The sequence below is a fragment of the Echeneis naucrates genome, chromosome 7 (genome assembly GCF_900963305.1).
Source record: "Echeneis naucrates chromosome 7, fEcheNa1.1, whole genome shotgun sequence".
NCBI classification, from domain to species: domain Eukaryota; kingdom Metazoa; phylum Chordata; class Actinopteri; order Carangiformes; family Echeneidae; genus Echeneis; species Echeneis naucrates.
In genome coordinates, this window is record NC_042517.1 from 16,653,223 (window position 1) to 16,673,544 (window position 20,322).

The 20,322-nt window shown below is 40.1% G+C and overlaps 4 protein-coding genes across 5 annotated transcripts; 1 reads left to right on the forward strand and 3 right to left on the reverse strand.

The window, feature by feature from the left end:
• Nucleotides 1–210: 210 nt before the first annotated feature.
• pabpc1l (poly(A) binding protein, cytoplasmic 1-like) lies at nucleotides 211–8,128 on the reverse strand. Its single transcript, XM_029506467.1, has 15 exons — nucleotides 7,936–8,128; nucleotides 7,524–7,717; nucleotides 7,049–7,164; nucleotides 6,271–6,410; nucleotides 6,043–6,137; nucleotides 5,190–5,327; nucleotides 5,015–5,110; nucleotides 4,248–4,508; nucleotides 3,355–3,442; nucleotides 3,154–3,270; nucleotides 2,924–3,054; nucleotides 1,845–1,947; nucleotides 1,611–1,741; nucleotides 715–788; nucleotides 211–385 (listed from the first exon to the last, which is right to left on the reverse strand). Exons 1-14 carry the CDS (start codon nucleotides 8,126–8,128, stop codon nucleotides 726–728), a joined length of 1,866 nt encoding a protein of 621 aa, XP_029362327.1. The 3' UTR covers nucleotides 211–385; nucleotides 715–725.
• A 1,455-nt stretch (nucleotides 8,129–9,583) lies between these two features.
• On the reverse strand, nucleotides 9,584–13,969 carry LOC115046087 (14-3-3 protein beta/alpha-1-like). 2 transcript variants are annotated; one of them, XM_029506213.1, is made up of 6 exons: nucleotides 13,865–13,969; nucleotides 12,433–12,734; nucleotides 12,205–12,328; nucleotides 11,510–11,673; nucleotides 11,251–11,346; nucleotides 9,584–11,158 (listed from the first exon to the last, which is right to left on the reverse strand). In XM_029506213.1, exons 2-6 carry the CDS (start codon nucleotides 12,724–12,726, stop codon nucleotides 11,102–11,104), a joined length of 735 nt encoding a protein of 244 aa, XP_029362073.1. In that variant the 5' UTR covers nucleotides 12,727–12,734; nucleotides 13,865–13,969; the 3' UTR covers nucleotides 9,584–11,101. The 2 variants fall into 2 exon arrangements, with proteins under 2 accessions (XP_029362073.1, XP_029362074.1); XM_029506214.1 differs by having other exon boundaries at nucleotides 12,433–12,729; nucleotides 13,865–13,968.
• A 1,659-nt stretch (nucleotides 13,970–15,628) lies between these two features.
• Nucleotides 15,629–17,695, forward strand: ognb (osteoglycin, paralog b). The gene is made up of 6 exons (XM_029506411.1): nucleotides 15,629–15,768; nucleotides 15,845–15,911; nucleotides 16,202–16,366; nucleotides 16,466–16,668; nucleotides 16,752–16,844; nucleotides 16,984–17,695. The coding sequence occupies exons 1-6, from the start codon at nucleotides 15,670–15,672 to the stop codon at nucleotides 17,152–17,154; spliced, it is 798 nt and encodes a 265-aa protein (XP_029362271.1). The 5' UTR covers nucleotides 15,629–15,669; the 3' UTR covers nucleotides 17,155–17,695.
• uqcc5 (ubiquinol-cytochrome c reductase complex assembly factor 5) lies at nucleotides 17,228–19,956 on the reverse strand. Its single transcript, XM_029506415.1, has 2 exons — nucleotides 19,707–19,956; nucleotides 17,228–17,920 (listed from the first exon to the last, which is right to left on the reverse strand). The coding sequence occupies exons 1-2, from the start codon at nucleotides 19,858–19,860 to the stop codon at nucleotides 17,829–17,831; spliced, it is 246 nt and encodes an 81-aa protein (XP_029362275.1). The 5' UTR covers nucleotides 19,861–19,956; the 3' UTR covers nucleotides 17,228–17,828.
• Nucleotides 19,957–20,322: the final 366 nt, after the last annotated feature.

Consider the following 20,322-nt stretch of genomic DNA (forward strand, 5'->3'; position numbering starts at 1 on the left):
TGGATGTAACTGTCAAGTACGGTGCCAAAACATTTGCCTGCTGGGGTTGTATTGAGCTCTTGACATCTACTTGTTTGATTTTAAGAGAAAGTAAGGATCGAGATGATTGTTGGTTTGGCTAAGCCCCCAACACTGAGGGGCCGCACAGCTTTCCTGTTGGCCCTACGGCCAGCACCAGCCTTGAATGTTTCACAAACGACATGAGGCAGGTTTAATGCATATTCTGTAAATTTTATCTTCTAACAAAAGATTTAGCAACAACAAATTTGCTTTTACTTCACAGATTTCTCAGTTCTCAATATAATCCACCTTTTTTTTTTGGTTTTTTAACTTTTCCTCAAAACTGGTCAAAATATTTTCTTTCCTGCAGGAAGTCATTAGACATCTGGAACAAAATGAAATGGAACATTTAACATCTGACAATATGAAACAGCTGTGCATGTCAACTGAATTGACTTAACTGCTTCGGAAAAAATATCACTTAACCACATTAGTAAATAGCATCTGGAACGTGTTAAAGAAATTTGCTGGATTTTGGGGGACTAGGCCCCAAACTGGTTAAGTGATCAATAGAAATTGGGATGAAAAATATACTCTCGTACTTCTTTGCCTGTATGAATTGAAAAACATGACTCTTTGCATGTGTGAACATTGAGAAGCTGTAATGATCAGCTGCTGCTGAAAAGTTTGCACATAGGAAGACAAGATGCTGACCTGAAAGGTCCTCATTTCTTTGGAGAGCATTCCTTTGCCTGGTGAGCCTGCAGGACAGCAATCGCTTCGGCCACCTGCACAACAGAGACGAGAAAGATGATGGTGATTAGCAAGAGGCACTTGTTTACCTCAATGCAGCTTCATTTTTAACGAGCTCGGAGGAAAGAAGCAGTCACCCTACCTGGCCTCTACAGCTCTATAAAGGCTGTTCTCTTCAGCTGTACAATTCCAAAAACGAGTGCAATTATTATTATTTCTCTGCCAAGCAGCGAGAGTGGTATTGCCCTCACAATCAACAATTGTTATTTGGTTATTATATTCCTGCTTTCCCTCAATTACATCAATTATTAAAATACTTAATAATAAGGAAACTGTCACAGTCTAAACCAGGGTCTCCGACTGCCCTGCATGTTGTACTTGTTTCCCTGCTCCACCACACTGATTCAAATGATCAGCTCCTCATCGAGTTCTGCTGAGATCTGACAAAGAGCCACTCATTTGAATCAGGTTTGTTGGAGAAGGGAAACATCTAAAACACGCAGGGCAGTAGCTCTCTGGACTGGAGTCGGAGACCCCAGGTCTAAGCTAAGTTTAAGGCCCCAGGATGCAGTTAACATAATTAGTAAAACATATTCAGTTTATTTTTCGTTATGAAGGTCTTGACTGAAAACTCAGTGCTAACAATGGTGAGATAGTTTAATGTGTGTTTATGTAATGTGTGAGCTTAACAAATGATGTTAAGCTGCATGTAAAATTCAGGGATTGGTGAATGTGCTGGTGAGTCAGACAAAAATGAGAGGCAATTTGAAAGTGGTATGCAGATCAATTCCTCACTATTAAGTGCTTAATATCAACAGATGTGACTGTTGCTATGCCAACCCAGAGAAATGTCTGACCTTGGAGTGCAGAGACTCCGGCGACTCCAGCATGTGAAGAAGCTCAGAGTTGTCGATCTCCAGCAGCATTCCTGTGATTTTTCCAGCCAAGTTTGGATGATGGGCATGGATCAGAGGGTACAGTCGCTCACCTGTGTGTCACAGCAGATACAGCTCAGCAACATTCACACTGACGTTGGTTAGTTTAATAAAAAAAAAAAAAGAAAAAAAAAGAAAGGCAGAATGATGCCAAACCAAGAAGCTGCTTCTGATCTACAGGTGGAGCTGCAGCCAGCATCAAGGCAGTGAGTGGCTCTGGGCCTTGGACGTGTACTGCTGGCTCTGGGGCCGAAACAACCTGAACACATTAAAGACACCAATATTAATACAATTATCACCTGACAATTTCTGTCATCATGACACTGTCTAGGTTTTCTGAATTTCAGGCTAAAGGATGACGAACAAACTCGTTTTAGACGAAAAACACATCATCAAGCTAACCCATGCCTCAGACCAACAACAAAATATATAAAAAAATAAATAAATAAAAAAAACAAAGCTCATAAATTGTGGTTTATCAGCTTTGTTATGGACAAAGCTGTGAAAAAAAAAAAAAAAAAACAACCCACAGACAGCGGTTGAACTCCTTCCTCTGCTGCTCTGTAAACAGCTCAGTGGTTAGCTGCACATCCTGAGTTCCTTTATTTTGAAAAACATCTTTTTCCAAGAATTCACTGCACCAGTACAAGACTTAAAGCGCTCAGTGTAATGTATTACTTTGGACATCTCCTTGGAATCTGGCCATTTGTGTGACTGAAGCCATTGTCTAAGTCTTTTAGTGAAACTGGAATCAACACTGTGGTGTGGTACAAACTCACTGCGCAAAAGATCTGACATTATTTAGAGATGAAACCATTACTGTCAAAATACTTCATCATCTGAGTTATTGTGTTAGTCTTTTGTATCTTAAAAGCTACATTATTAAAACAGTACTTCTCAGATTAGATTGGTGGCCTTTCCTTCATATGATCTCCTCCATTAACAGAGCAGGTACTAATGAACATTAGTTTTCTTTGAGTCGGATAAAACCCACTTAGCTGAGAGCAAAGTTGCGGACAGCTGGTGATGCTGTTAGTCACTATTACATGTATCGAACTCTGCTATGCAACCATTTTATGGGGGGGGAAAAAAAAAAAAAAATAAAAAAAAAAAAACGACCTGAAAAGTCCACACAGCACCTTCAACTTGAAATTAAATCCCCATTTGGGCCTCAGCTATTTATAGTCCTGAGTGTGTATTAGAATTAAGGAATGGTGCAGTACGGACTTCGGTACCTGCAGTCTCGTCAGGGGGACAGTCATGACGTGCTGAGGGTTCCTCACGGCGGAGGAGTATTTATACTGGCCGCTCCTGGTCACACCAGACATATCTGTGCGTCCTCCTACAGTCTGGGTACCAATGTTGTCTAGACAAAGTCATTGCACGTGTCAAACTAACAGCCACATAAATGGCAACATTTTGAGGAATTGGAGCTCTTCCTGCTGCCTTCAAGCGGTTTACTAACTTGTCTTCTGGGTAGAGCTGACATGTGGCGCTTGGGTGGAGGCCTGTCTGACTGTAGCAATTGCTGTCGATGCCCGTCGGGACACAGGACTGCCAATGAACTGGGTTGCATAGGGGCCTAAAAATATGGAAACAGCATTTATACAGCACATATATACATTCACACACATTTCCATGTGCACAGAGCACATCGTATATTCACCCTGTGGTCTTGGTGGTTGTCCTGCCCAGCGAGGTGCTGGCCTCATGTTGCTGACAGCATTGTGGTTGTAGAAGGAGCGATTGGGTGGCTACGAGAAAAGTATCTGTTTAAATGCATTGCATCAAACTGCAGGTCAAGCTTGGTGCCATAAAAAGAGTATTTATGCGTTCGTACAGAACGTGAAGCAATTCTAAACAAGATGCCGGCATTGAAAGTGAAAAGATTCAACTTTGCCCAGGATGGCAAAAATTCCCAAGTGTCTGTACAGAGCTGAAAATTAAAAGGGAGATGGGGGAATTTATTAGATACAGTCTAACAGACAAACTGACTTCGGTTCGTGAGAGCTAAGTTTTGATGTCACTTTTGAGTGAATATCCACAATTTGTTTTATTTCCTCAAAATTGCATAAACATTTCCTATAAAGGACAGAATGACATTTGGTACCAATTACAAGAAAAACAAAGTAGTCAGACTGTGACAGTTCTTTGTCAGTGTGTTGAGTTTATTGTTGATTTTCAGGTGCATTTCCATGTTTGAAACTGCTCAATTTAAATGACTGAATATCAAACTTTATTGCTCTTGTTGCATGGATGTAGCCGCAGTTAACATTTCACGTGTTTATGAATAGGATCCTATGCAAATTAGCATTTGGACAAACTAAGAAGCGGAGCGACTCATCACTCCATCTTTGACCTGTAACTGGTACCAAACTATGTTCTATGCAGAAAACATCTTAGGACGAGCATGTAGATATAAAAGGGTGTGCAGATGAATCAGCTCAGCATTTATCTGACCAAAAACATTTTCTGTTTTTACAAACACTGATTAGGGGCAGCACAATGAAACGCATTCAAAAAGGGTTCCCTCCTGTGTCACTGTTCAAACATCCGTACCTGTGGTACAGTCACGTAGTATCCGGCCTGCTGGTATGAGTCGATGATTGGACTTGTCATGGTCCTGAGGGTGGCAAGTCTCTGCATGTACTTGTTGGTAAGGATTGCTTTACGCTCCTCCCTCCGCTGAGCCAGAGCCACATAGAGTGGCTTGGTTGCAATGATTCTCCCGTTCATTTCTGTTACTGCTTTTGTTGCTTCCTCGGGTGAAGAGAAACAGACAAATCCAAAGCCTTTGCTCTGAGAGCCATCTGTCATCACCTACAGAAAACAAAGAGGCATTCAGAACATTCAGAAATACTTTGTAATACTGAAAACATTTCAGCACAACAAACAAGGGTCCCATTTTTACTTTAATGTCCTGATCCGACAGCGACGTACCAATAGCTGTTTACTTTCCCCAGGTAATGTTTCCCATGGTGCCACACCCTGCTTTGGTTTTGCCGTGTCCATTTACGACATGAACAGTCAGTCTCTGTTTGATCAGTTGCCAAACATGGAAATATGGCAGCATCAAATGGAGGCTCCACATTTTTAAACAATTTGTTCCAAACCAACATCAACCACTGTTGATGGGGCATTGAATCACGCTGTGGGAATAGCGTGAGAGGTCTTTCTTGTGTTATGAGTTTGTTTCAAAATAAAGTCCTCTCTCTTTAAAAAAAAAAAAAAAAAAAAAAAAAGTAATTTCTGAAGTGTACCAGCAGGTGGTATTTGTTGTACATTGAATATGCACTTTATTGATACGCGTCACTTATTTACAATACCTTGGCACTGGTGATGGTGCCATAGGGGGCAAACTCCCTCCTGAGTCGCTCATCATCTATGCTATCATCCAAGTTCTTCACATAGAGATTCACCCCCTGGAAACAGAAATCAGGTAAGGGCGACTGGTAAGTTTGTGGCTTCTCTGATGTACATATGTGCACAATGCAGTCCTACCTGATAGCGCTGAATGCGATCCTGTTTGATCTGCTCAAACTTGCGTTTGAGCTCTCCCTGACGCTCCAGACGCTTCTGAGCTCGGCCTACGTAGATGATTTTCCCATTGAGCTCCTTTCCATTCATTTCATCCACTGCCTAGGAAAATAATAGGAGCGTCAATAAGTTCATCTTTACTTTTCCTATTACGTAAGATAGTTGACACTGATTGAAATGACTCCTGGTTACATTTAGTTTCGGTTACTCTTAGCTATACGCTTTCTGACCCATGCACGGACTAGCATAAAATACAAATTACCTCCGTACACCAGCATTGGGGGACATTTTTCATATTATGCACACACTTGCTGCCACCATGCCACATTATTGACCACTGCAAATGTACAATTGCTCAAATCGCAGGTTCCTATGTTTTCAGTCACCATCAAATTCATTCATTCATGCAATTCATTCACCAGTTAAAAGTTAATCATTTTTATTTCACATGTTCATATTGTAATGACAAAAATATTGTGTGATCAGTCCATGCGCTGTAGAAAACAAGTAGATACTTTGCATCATACTATCAGTTTTGATATTCAAAGAGTTTCTTCCTGCACATGCGCAGATATATGTATAGCCAACCGTGAGGAGCGCTTCAATGAATTTGACCTTTAAGATAGCTTTAAAAATCAAGCATCTCATTGTGGAGAAATACAGTCATGGTTTTTAGCACTTTGTTCAATGCCAACAAAATTTCCAAGCCTTCTAAGCTGTAGAATAGGAGGGCATTGCTGCCGGTCCACCCTAAATGTCAATATAAACACGCTGCTACAGTTTGTTGGAGTAGACATAGAAACTTGATACACACTACCTTCTGAGCATCCTCGTGGTTAGCATAGTTTACAAAGCCAAATCCTCGTGAATGCCCCCTCTCGTCCTTCATTACCCGTACACTGAGGGTCCTCCCTGTGAGCACAATTCAGACTATAAGAGTGAAATTAAATGGGAATGCTCTACTTTTCCTCCAATTGTAGCTGATTCATCAGAAGAAATGACAGTGAATGGGAGAATTTTTTTTTTTTTTTTTTTGTATCTTTACCAAATGCAGAAAAGACTTCCTTAAATTTGTCATCACTATAGTCTTCGCCAAAGTTTTTGACGTAGACATTGGTGAACTTCATAGCCTTGGTCCCAAACTCCACCTCTCTTTCCTTGCGCGACTTAAAGTGGCCAACAAAACTGCGGAAGGAAAAATTCCACAAACAGAGCATAAATGAAGGCTAAAACAAGTTTGAAGTAGAAGAAAAAAGTTGATTAACAGAAAGATTTAATGAATGGAAATGGTTATTGGACTTCAGGACATGATACCAAAACCACTACCAGACAATTATATGAGGGGGAGGGGGGGGGGGGGGGGACAAAACACAACAAACACACACACCAAGAAACAACAAAATTGTGACATGACTGTCACTAATAACAGCACATAAATTTACGTTGGCGCAGGATTACATTTAAAGAGGACTTCAATGATCTGGCTTTTTCTTGGCCCTGAAATTGTAATAAAACACAAAAGACAACAAACCTAAGTAGAGATCCTACCAATTCACTGACCTACACAGGAACAACTGACTTTTTTCCCCCAGGATATGGGCCTTTTGGATGCAAGATTCCAACTGACCTTTGCCTGCCTTTTTACTGAGCAAAAAAAAAAAAAAAAACAAAACAAACAAAAACAAACAAGGCACATTAGTTACATTAGTACATATTCTACGCTCCTCTTTGCCTCAACTAACTTTTTTTAGATCACATAATGCCTTTAAAAAAAAAAAACAAAAAAAACAAAAACATCACATCTAAATATTTTGGTTACTCACACTTTCCTGTCATTCAGCAGCATTCCATTCATGGTTTCAATGGCCCGATTTGCTGCCTCCTGAGTCTCAAAGTGAACAAAACCATATCCTCGAGATCCCTTATCATCACAAACAACCTACAAAGACAAAGGCTCATAATTGAACCACAAATATGTGGCCTTCATTTGAATATCCAAATAGCCAAAGCAAACTATTCAAAATTTTAGATTTTGTTTTGCACGTCTAAAAAAAAAAAAAAAAAAAACTGATGCTCCATTTTATTTAAATGATCATGTCAGTATATTGATCAGCATCATATTTATATTAGTACACCACCAATACAGCAACCACAATGTCACACAAATTTAATGTGTATAACAATATGCACTTGATGGTCAATATTGCAAAACTTACATTTGTCATTACAAATAAACTGCAAATTAGGAGAATAGCATTACAGCATTCCTGTAGACAGTGAGAAATCCTGCTCCCTTACCTTGCATGACAAAATATTGCCAAAGGCTGAGAAGGTATCATACAGCGCCTTGTTGTCAATAGAGTCGTCCATGTTCTTGATAAAGATATTACCTACACCGGACTTTCTAAGTCCTGGGTCACGCTGAGACCACATTATTCGGATTGGCCGACCCTTGATAACATCGTAGTTCATCGTATCCAGGGCACACTCCGCTGAAACCAAATTTGAGAAACATATTTGATTGGAAATAAAACGATTAACAACTATATATTTATATTTATTTACTGTACTGTTTTTCTATATCACATAAAGTTAAAGTATTGGACATCTGCTTCAAATGAAGATGACAATTTATATATAAAAAAAAATAATAATAAAATATTGTGTTTAAGCATTAACGTGATTTAAGCAGAATTTTCCAAAACTTAACCATCAGCTGGTTGTTGGAAGTTTATGTAGGCATATCCCAGAGATCTGCGGGTGATGATGTCTCGGCACACACGGATTGACATGATGGGTCCAGCAGGAGAAAATTTCTGATAAAGCATTGCCTCTGTAACATCAGGGTGCAGGTCCCCGACATACAGAGAGGCGAGGGGATACGCTGGTCCACTGCTGTTCATTTTAGGTCACAGCTAGTTGAAAATAGCATTTGTTTAAGAAGAGCATTTTCAATACAACTACATTTTATATGCACGAGTATTTATTTGGCAGTTTCTAAGACAACTACAGCTGCTCATTCATTAAAATCAACCATTATTCACAGTGAAAAGGCTGCAGGTAAATCTGGGTTGGCTAAAAATAATATTTGTTAACAGAATGTAGTTCAACAGCACCACAAACACCCCTAAAATTATATGTTGCATCTCTTTACAACAGATCAAACATTTGAAACTATAACCTTAGAGGAGGAAGGGTTTACTGCAGGACTGCTTTATTTTAGTTTGTGTCTCCTAAAGTATCTAAAATGTAATAAAAAAAAAATAAAAAAAAATATATATATATATATATGAAATCATGCTTATCAAACCTGGTACACAAATTTATCTCAGTGACACTAAGGTCGAGAAAGAAAATTAGAAATCTCTTAAACTTGGCTTATTTTAATTAAAACACGTTTACTGGCTGACAAACACATTAAATCGGCTCCCCTTCAGCTCCAACACTGCAAACCAACATCGACTCCCATGTTTCAGCTCCTGGTTGGTTAATCACACAGGTTCAATCAGCATCACACTCCAAACACAGCTCAAAATTCATAAAATAATCACGTTGTGATGGCAAACACACTGTAAAGGGCCCTGGCCTCAGCTGACCAAAGAAACGGAAACTTTTCTTTTGGAGCATTTCACATTCACGTTAGCAGACATCCGCTGCAGGTGAAACGGCAACGTTGTCTCAGAAAAAAATAAAATAAAATAAAAACAGAAACGATCAAAGTGGACTAAATGAACGTTACTTACAGATTTTTAATTAATCGAGGAGTCGCCTTCTGATGTTGGCCTTTTGGAGCCGCAGGTCTGCCGCAGGCCGGAGCTTGTTTTGGTTTAATTAGGACCGTGGAACACCTGCACCAGCTCTCCTCCGCGAACCGTATCAATTAAGCTGCGAGAGCGCCTTCCTCTACGTAACACTCCGCGATGACAACTAGTCCCTGCATGAATAATGCCAAACTGCAACTTATTTCGCTTCCTGGTTGTTGTCCGTTTCCTTTGTTTTTTTTTTATTTATGGATTTAAAATTATGTCAACACTAATCTACCAATACTCCTGGTGAACAAAAATGAAGACGTAATTTGCCTGTTATCTTAAACGAAACTTTATTTCACTGAATGGTCTTTGACACTTTCCTATTTCTTACATGTATAGTGAAACTAGAATGGTTTTAAAGATACATAAACACAAAGCTAGAATTACACCAACCATTGTTTATCTCCATTTCGTCATTGCTTTTTAGAGCTAATCTAAATTTTCACAACCACGTGTGTGCACTGGGTAATAGACTGTTACAGAAGCAAATTTTAGCCATAAGACTTGTCAGTAAAAACAAAGCAAGTAGATACCTGATATACAGACAGGCTTCGTTCCACATTCACTAACTGCATTTTCATCAAGCATAATAATAAACTGACATGATTTTTTTTTTTTTTTTTTCAACAGAAATTATTTCAATTCATTGGAGCATTGTCAGAGTAAACAGACTGTCAGCTAAAATGTGGAATGGTGTCTTCAACTACAATATGTGGAATGTAGTGGTGATAACATGGTATTGTGACACTGAGCTTCTTTCCAAATTGCACCTTCAACACAGACCTAATTTTTGAGACAATCATTCACACAGGCTATCTTTAACAGCAGATTGATGCACCTGGGTAAAAATAAAAGAAAAAAAAAGAAAAAAAAAAAAAAAGGATGTAGATATTTACTAGTCCTAAGTTCCACTGGTCTAACTCGTTCACTTTTGATTTCTAAAAACAAGCAGATGCTGCCACTAAACAAAAACCGAGGCTGCAAGAGAAAGCCAGGCACAAAATTGTTTTTGGAGAAAACAACCGCTTTAAGAGGAATATTTTGCAAGCAGGGTTGATACAGTGTGGTAAGACATTTTCAATTAACATCAATAAAAGGTTACTTTAGGGTTTTACATACAGATGATAGTCAATCTTGCAAAATACATGGAACCACATTTACGCACATACAAATTTCATTGTACTGAGATCAAGCAGCACCTGAACAGTGAGTAAAACTACAATGACAATCCGTACTTAGTCCAAAAAAAAAAAATAAAATAAAAAAAAAAAAGGGGAAAAAAAAAAAGAGAAAAAGAGCACTGCCTTTCCAAAAGCCTAATAATGTGGAATGTCTTATGTCTGAATAAATCTAACATGATAATTTAAGGGGTCCCTTTGAAGTTTGTAACTGAAGTTGTGAGCATGATCAAGGAGCATTACACCAAGATGTCAGTGTCACAATACAGCCTGCCTCCTTTCTGTATGAGCCCACAGCAGAATTGCAGTTAGTTGAAAACAGGATTGTACGTGTGTCTGGAAATTCAAACACAAAACTGATTTGGGGTTATGAAGTAAATGGAACGCCTACTATCACAGTGTTTGGTGGAAATCAACTGCCAGTTTAATCACCATACAATAAAACCTGTAAATATCATGAGGAATCACAAATAAGAAAAGTAACAAAAGGAGGGGATGAGAAATGCACAACAAACTACCAGGGACAAAGGAATTTGGAAGGACGATTAGAATTCACAACACCCCCCCTCCCCCCAAACCGTATGCACAATCTTTCATATCCATTCACGCTTGCTCATTCGCTACATACAGACACACAAAGCTGACAAAAACAACAGCAACATGGACTCACTAATCAATACAACGTGTTTCCACAAAGTGACTGAATCTGCTAACAACTGAAAATTACCCTGTCGCCTCACAGTGAACTGAGAGGGGTAAACTAGTTGGTCAGGAGCAATTCAGGCTGCTTGTCATACAGAAGTGGGAGGGGCTGATGGAGTGGAGGGGGATGTATATAAGCTGTCTGTGTTTAAGATAAGAGTGTAGGTGGATTAACAGTGCAATTCCATTAGTTTTCCCCGTCTCCGGTCTCTCCCTCATCTGCCTGGTTTTCCGATGTCCACAGCTGGGAATAGATACAGGACAAAGTTATGATTTGCTGCGAAGAGCAAATACACAAGTACATTGAGAGATAAAAGAGTGGCACTTAAAACTCACAGTCAGGTTGTCCCTTAGTAGCTGCATGATCAGGGTGCTGTCTTTGTAAGAATCCTCGTTCAAAGTGTCAAGTTCAGCAATGGCTTCATCAAATGCCTGAAATTCAAATCAATTCCACTTGTTGTTTAAACTTGTATAGCTAAATATTCTCTGAACAAAGCTAAACTGAATTACTGAAAAATGTGTCTTTTTTATGCTTACAAGCATTTTCTTTGCAATTAAACGTTTTAAAACTATGCCTTTAGGCTTCAGTTCATACCGTCTTAGCCAGGCTGCAGGCCCTGTCTGGGTTGTTGAGGATTTCATAGTAGAACACGGAGAAGTTGAGGGCCAGACCAAGCCTAATAGGGTGTGTTGGCTGCATCTCCCCCTTGCTAATGTCAAAAGCTTGCTGGTACGCCTGCTGGGAGTTCTCGACTGTATCTTTAGGCAGAAAAAGATTTCACTTTTTAAAATACATTTCAAAGCAGTATTAACTGAATATTTTTGGGGGGACAGAACAAGATATGACATTGGCTTGTAGTTGAAATGACAAACTGTTGGATTTTACTCATCAAACAGGGAAGTTATTTTTTTGTCTCACAAATCAAGGTCCAACATTGCTACACCTTTTTGCTCTGTTTTTAGTCTCCACCAAGTGCTGAGGGGGAAAGTAAAAAAAAAAAAAAAAAGAAAGAAAAATCAAGCTCTTTGTGTGCTAATCTCATTATATAGGGCAAAATTTGTCTATCTGCCAGTTGATGCCGAGACCAAGCCTATCAGCTGAATAGCCTCTTATTTAAGCCGGAAACGACACTGATCAGGTGTGAATGAGTAGTGGCTAAAAAAGTTGAGTGAAAGTTATTTATAGGATCATCACTCGAAATGTAATATATCCAATTAATTAACAGTGTTAAAAAAAAATCATTGGAGGAAAAAAAAACAAACTACGTTGTAAAGTATGTCCTCACTTACCCTTCTTAGTATCCCCAGATGCAACTTCAGACAAGTATCTATAATAGTCGCCTTTCATTTTCAGGTAGAACACCTTGCTTTCAGCGGCAGATGCATTGGCGATGAGATAGTTGTCCAGTAGGCCCTGAAAACAGAAAACAGTTTTAAGTAATGGAAGTCAAGCATGAATATATATATATAAACATTTACAATTTGACGTTTTAAGCATCAAATAATATAAACTCTTACAAGCACATCATGGCAGATTTCCTGCAGCTCAGATTCGATCTTCTCCCGGTATTCACGTGCCATCTGCTGTTTTTTATCATTGCCTTCAGTCTTCTGCTCAATGCTGGAGATGACTCGCCAGGATGAGCGACGTGCTCCTACCACATTCTTGTAGGCAACAGAGAGAAGGTTGCGCTCCTCGTTTGACAGCTCAGCACCTTGCTCCGTCACCGATTTCATGGCCGCGGCCATGTCATCGTAGCGCTCAGCCTGCTCAGCAAGCTTGGCCTTCTGTACCAGGTCGTTCTTATCCATTTTCTAGACTTGGGGAAAAGAAAGCACAATATTAAAAGTTGCTGTGAAAGGGTTATCAATAGATCATTGTTGCACAATTGTCCTATCACTTTTCATTCACTGAAAGTTCATTCTGAACTCTGCTGGACTCGTGTTTGCGTTGGGAGAACAGGTCTTAAGTTAGGAAGCCAGAATCAATGGTAAGTAAGGACAGCCATTACGAACTGGGCCCCTTGGCAAGTGGGTCAACCATAGACATCACTTGCTAAGGTTAGCTGCTAGCTAGATGGGAGTTCTCCAATCATATCCCGACCTTATCTTTTTTGGCCTGAATTGATCTGATTGACGATGAATCGGATCCATCGAAAAGAAATAGCACTTGCTTTAGTGTAAAATTGACTACTGGCTCGATTAGAATTGTTTTAACCGACACTTGCTGCACCAGGCGAAGCCTTCCCGGGTCAGGTTTTAATGCCCTCCCCTGATGTTGCTAGCAGTGCTAGCGGGGAGATATATTTCGCTCAGTGCATTTAGCTTGCGAATGGCGACCGATGATATTTTATCGCGTATCTTATCGCCATTATTAGCAGTCGACCTAACTGGATTAGATATAGTTACCGGAGCTAATCGGGCGTATTCACGATAGCGCAAACTGGAGTGGAGTGGCTAAAATTAGCTAGCAACCGTCGTCCAATGTAGCGTTACCGCTAACTAACGGTAACGCTCGCTAGCTAGGCCAGCGAAAGCAACGACGGATTGTTCATTTAAAAACCACGGCAAGGGTTTTGGCAATCAGCATGTGCCGTCTTAAACAATTGAAAAGGAAGATTATCTGGTACTGTGGTGTGTTACTTCGGCGTTTAATTCATTTTGAGCAGCCTCGCCGCGGCCCGCCCAGGCTGCCGAGCCCGTCAGAACAAAGTGTCACGGAATCCGTCCGTCGATTAGCTCGCTAGCTAACAGCTAATGCTAACGTTAGCCGGGGAGCTAACCGACTAGCCTTTCACAAACCCAGCTAGCTACGTTAGCTACGTTAGCATGACGGCTTCTCAACGGGATCCAACCGGACACGATGAACAGGCCATTGTAACATCGGGCCAAGGATGAAAACCCGGTGTTGTAAAAGCGCATTTCATACGCGAGAGGTTGTTCTACTCACAATACTGGCGACTTTTATTCCTGCTTTTTATTTCGCTCTCTGGACGATTCAGCCTCCGTCCTCCGTCTCGCTCAGCGTATCGTTCAGGGCAGTACCACTTCCGCTACACTGGCACTTCTGTTTCCTCTTTCTCACCGCACATCTGCCTTACGTAATGCTGCCACAGCTAATATGCTAAATAGCACAATTAATACACGCCGAAAATCGTGCTCTTTCAAAGCATAGTTATTACCAGCTCTTTGTAAATCCAACGGATCGTATGAAACCAATAACACCACTTTCACAATAGCTCGGCGTATTCGGCTTGATGGATTTATTTGAATTATGTTTTAGGTTTGTTTTTGTGTGTTTGTTTTTTAAATAGGATTTTACATAAGTGGAATTGGTTTTGCCTGTCTTTATCTAATTTTAACGTTTTCTATAATTTTATAACCTGAGTTTCGGAAATGTCTTGCCTCTAATTCAATTAAATCAAGTATGAAACAAAGGCCAGGCGCCTCTGTGATCGCTGACGGTTTTTTCTTGTTGTCCACATTCCTCCTATTCACAGTGGCCATTGAAAAGAGGGGCGACAACTTCTCCTAAAAGTCCCCTTTTTGTGCAAAGTACACCTGAAAGGCTTAAGCAGTCCGAGTTTTACCAATCCAATCAATATCTTCCTAAGTTTCAGTCTATATTTCAAATGTGTAAGAAAGCTACCTGTGATGTTTCCAGCCAGGATGAAGGTCAGAGGGCACAGCCTTTCTAGAGCTTCATTGTTTTGAACAAGGACACTCCAGGAGATGTTTATCAATACAGAGGTCCTAACTTGATATTCCAGTTGTAGGTTGGTTTCTGTTTGGCCTGAAGTGCAGGTAATATATCGAAAAACATCTCAAAATTTCCTTTCAAAGTACAGATTCCATTATTTTATCTTTGGCAGAATAGAACCATTCATTTTCATTGATCTGACTTATGGTGCGACATTACCACTCTTTGTTACAGGGACCCACGAGAACACCTTCAAATTGCAAAAGTAGTTGATTCATTTATTTGAAGTTCCCACCCTCACTGATAATTTCATATAAATGTGGTCTAAATTACCTGATGTGGGCAATCTCTGGATGCAGAACAGTTGGTCTTTTCTAAAGCAAGTGTGTTTTCCAGGTGAGAAGTCTGGACTCTATGAACAATGTTGTTAACCCATTATCTGCTGGGGTGGGGGAAAAGGCAGTTTGGTTCATTGAAGACTGGAGGAACAAAATCATCATCTTATAAAAACTGGAGTCTCTGTTGAACAAATGGCAGAATAATTAGGAAAAGAACCAGTTAAAAATAGAAACTTAAAAAAAACTGCCTTCTCCTAAAGAGACATTGACTGTTTTTCAGTTTTGTGAATTTAAGCATTATGTTGTTAACACTTACTGTCAAAATACCTTTCTGTCTCCAGGTCACTGCTTGCTTTGGCAATTTGTTTTGAAAAATGAGCCTGTGACCACTGCTTTTCCAGTGATAACATTTTTCTGTTTTTGAAACTAAAACATAATATTTTGATACATAGATTCAACTTGCAGAAAGAGATTTTTTTTTTCTAGATGCCGTAATGCTTTTTTTTAAAAAAAAATCTATGTTTTAGTCTTAACGGGCCATCATAATCGCCATCAGTGGGAGAAAAGCACAGCACCTATTGAGTTAAAATTTGTGTCCCTGTCTTGCTCAGTGGTATTCTGGCAGCTTAATAAAAAGTCTATGGAAAATTTTTCTTACTCACATGTACCTCAGATCCGTGCCTAGCAGACAACACTCTCTTTTCTCACCAAGACACCATGATGCAGTTAAGGACTTTAATTTTCACATCTGTTGTGCTCCCTTGGATACTGTCTTCTGCAGCTAAAGATCAATACGTGGAAGCAAGAACACCTAAGGTAAAAAATCTGAAATAAAGGCACAATAGTCTAACTTGTGGGGGGGAACTTTCTTTATATTTGTTTATTTTTGCAGAAAGACATAAATCTTCCCGACTATGGCTTCCTTCAAGACTCTGATCCAGCAGCTGCAAAAGCTGATGGTAAGGTTTGCTTTCGAGAGATTAATTGTTTTCAACAACAGTTTCAAAGCTGATTATGCAACACTTGCCGAGGCATTCTTCCACATTTTTGTGAATGTAGCTAAAGCCCATATTATGTAATAATGGGGAAGATCAAGTGTCCTCATCTAAACTGTGTAGTGCATTTCAAGCTGCAGTGTTATGATACACACCAATTAATACATTTAATAAACATATTAACTCACAATCTGAGTTTGTGATTTAAAAACACAAGAAATATTTTGATTAAAACTTAGGTGTGACTTTTTCAGAGTTGCCAACATGTCTCCTGTGTGTTTGTCTGAGTGGATCTGTTTACTGTGAGGAAGTGAATCCTGAAATGTCAGCTGTCCCAGCGCTGCCAAAGGAAACTGCATATCTCTATGCACGTTTCAACAAAATCACAAAAATACGCAATAAAGACTTTGCAGATATGGGTAAGTTATCTTTTTTTTTAAAATTATTAATATATTAACCTAATTCTACTCGTGTGTCCGTTCATCTTTCGAATCCTCATCTATTTTTTTCCCCACTAGCCACATTAAGAAGAATTGACCTAACTGGGAATCTCATCTCTGAGATAGAAGACGGAGCTTTTTCCAAACTTCCCAATTTAGAGGAGCTCACTCTTGCAGAAAATAGACTGACAAAACTTCCTACACTTCCCACTAAACTAGTTTCATTCAATGCAAATTTCAACAGGCTTAAAACCCAGGGTGTAAAGGCAACTGCTTTTAAGGTGAGGTAAGGTGTGATAGTTCATTTACACTTGTTTGATTGAGCAGATGTCTCATGCACGATACTGGTCATTTCCTGCTGCAGAAACTGACAAAACTGGCATATCTGTACCTTGGAAACAATGAATTGACAGCCGTGCCCCAACTCCCAGAGTCTCTTCATGCTGTGGATCTGCATGTAAGTTCCTCTAATTCACTGACTTCAAAACGATTAATCAGAGGTGTTCTGCAGAAGCAATTAGATTTTCCTCTCTCTGCAGAGCCAGTAATAACAACATGATGGACTAATTTTGTGTCCTTGGATTTGTCTCCCGCAGAACAACAAGATTTCAGTAATAACGGATGAGACATTCTGCAAAGGTAACACCAGTTACTACATCCGGGGCAACTTGGACCAGGTGAGACTGGATGGGAATCCTGTCAAGCTGTCAGAGCATCCTAACAGCTTTATCTGTCTGCATACTCTCCCTGTCGGATGGTATAACTGACATTACCAAAGATTGGTTTTAGAGAGGTGGGCAGGAGGGGTGGGTGGGTGAAAATACCAAACACAAATTACAGTTCTTAAGTTGGATTTAATACATTTAAATTTACTATACAGTTCAAGACGACAGTTTTTTTTTTACATTTACAGAGAAATCATCTTCATTATGTAGATTTAAAAGGGAAGTATGAGACAAATCTGTGCAAAATGTATCTCTATAAATACGATGGCTTACTTTGTCTTTTGTCTTTATTTTCAATTTGGCTGAGACAGCTCTGTCTTGGCAGGTGCTATGCTATGTTTTCAATAGACAGGCTCGCTGTCAAACCAATACAGACACCTGGGCACAGTTATTGCGAAGACATTAGATACTTTTTAATTTTTTCAGTCTTGATCTCAAACCAGTTGTATTATCACTGCTGTACTGCTAATGTTTCTTAAACCATTGACCATATATACACACAATAAAACCTGCATGCTGTAAGAGATCACTCCATCGGCCTTTCACTCTCGACTTTTCATTCAATTGCCTGCGATGTGGTTGTTGTTGATGAATTCCACTGACAAATTAAAGTTCACTTCAGCCTGTTTGAAACAAGTAAGGAACTGAAAGGTCAAAAATGTGTCTGGGGGAAAAAAAAAAAAGAAAATGAAATCCACATCAAGCCCGATCATCCTTCACTTGGCAGCAGGCTCATTGATAACTATCAGTCCATCTGCTATTTTCTTCTCGTACTCCCGTTCAGAACGTTTTCTTCTGTAGACATCATCTGGCAGGAAAAGAAAATATTTAAAGACTAACATGAGATACTTCTTACAGATTCAATACAGTTGAAACTACAGTGGATAAAACAGTGGCACTTTCTGGACCGCTAAGAGTCATTTGTGGCAGATGCCTGTGTCTTAACAATAACATCAGGCAGTTAAATCTATCAAAGAAGGAAGCGAAGGTGAGATTAATAATAAACAGTGTTATTCTTTTCAAGAACTCTTGAAAACTATGACACGCTGAGTGAACCAGCATTGATGAGGAACAATTCTTCCACAGTAGATGTGTTGGCTTGTCATATTAGTGAATGCACAGGTGTGATTTAAAACATCAACTGATTTTCCTCAGATAGTTCCTGGTATGCTCTTGTTATCAGTCACATTAATGGCAGAGAACCACTGGTAGTGAAACTGTTTGACCTGCCCTTTCTATATTTGCAAATGTCTCCAGTCAGAAAGTCTGTACTAAGACTCTGAAACTGCTCTGTTCCATTTTTTCCGACTGTGACACGCCATATTTCAGCTGTGAAAAGGAGCCTTCACTTTTTCTGCAAGCCTTTCTTTTTCTTTCTTTTTTTTTCCTTTTTCACAAATTCTGGAAAGATGTGTAATAAGAAAATTACTTAGAGGATGAGAAATGAATATAGGAATTGGAGGGAACGTCGCTCTGTATCCAAACATAGCCTCAGGATACCACAGGATAAAATGTGCACTATTCTCCTCCCCCCCCCCCCCCCCACCCCCCCCCCCCCCCCCTCTGTCTGTTTTTTTGGGTCTCCTGAAATGACACATCTGGAATAATGGGATAATGTAGTATGAATGCAGTGGGAGCAAAAATACGCCAGGCCATCTTGTGCTAAAGTCAAGCACAAAAACATTTTAAAGGCTGACTGGCAATATAGAAATATCCGAGACTTCTGTGAATTCACTTTGGCGGCTACCAATACGTGTAAAAGTCTTCTATTTATGAGGAAACCAAGAATTGTGTGAACCTGCGATAGTCAATACAGGATCGAAATATATCGTGATATTTACTTTTCTCACCGTTACAGTTGTTAAGACAGAGAGTACTCAAATAATCTAATCTAAGTGGTCTGGATAAGGTAAAATTCTTCTTTTCCCCCCCAAGAGAACTGAGCGGAGGCTGCAGTAAAGGAAAGTCAGAGGACGTATTTGAAATGTCATTGAGAGACAAACTTGGTCCTTGCAGCTGGAAAGGCGTTTAGTTGGATGACCAACTAAACCAAGTGAGCAACCAACCGAAAGATGCAAGTTTTCTCCATTTCATTCAGGCCAACTTAAGTTGATTTATAAGATATAACAAATGCATTAAAAAAAAACATTCACATGAATTTACTGCCAACCGATATTACTATTATATTATTATAGCTTATTCGATGAGTGAACTTTAAGTTTTTAGCTTTACATTTCAGCTCTGGAGTGCCGGTTGTTGCGGGTGGAATAATGAAAGCGAGATAAAGGCGAACAGATTGATCTCCGGTGGAGACTCAGATCAACGTAAACAAACTGAACTGCTGCGCCATGTGAAACTTTTCGCGGCTTAGCGGTCTGACGTCCAGAGGCGCAGCTTGGCATCCAGGAAGGTCCTGCTACAACATGGCGGGTCAGGGGGGACACGAGAGAAGAGTCGGGCCAATGAGCTGGAGAGTTGGGGGGTGTTTCGCTTTACGTGTCGGTGACGGAAATCGGACGGGTCGACCACAGCCGGGTGCTAACAGGCTAACAGGTGTCCCGCTTGCTAGCCGCCAACGAGTCGTTTACACTCACAGAAGGTCTCTTTTCCGATCCTCACGTTGATCATGATCCACTCCATGACCCCGCCGATGCAGAAGAAGACCGGCAGGAAGCGGTACATCCCGAAGCGACGTCTGCCCGGCACAAGGCTCACTAAGTATTTAATGCTTTTACTCCTGGTAAACATCGTTCAAACGAACAGGTCTGTCCCGTTTGCCTGTTGGCGGGGGAGGATACATAAAGCATGGGGCTTTTTATTTCTCCTTTACGGTGTTATGAGAGCGAGGGACACGACAGGGTGAGCTCGTTCTGTGGCCTGGCACGGAGCGAATGAGCGGTGTGCTATAGAGCATCAATAGTAACGCCCACGCCAACAGGACCGTGGGATGAAAAACAAACGCACCGACGCAGAGACGTCATGCTGCGTTCAAGGCGTATCGCTCTGAATAGCGATGAAGAGACACTCATCTCCTACACTAATGTGAAGATTCAATCATCAAACTACTATCTATTGTAAGATTCAGGCAATGATAATAATTATAACAATAATAACCCTGGGACACTCTGGCCTTTTTTTTTCTTCATTAGCAACACACCCAAACCAATAAAGTGTGTTTGAATGAGACAGGAGTTATAAGCACTACAGCCA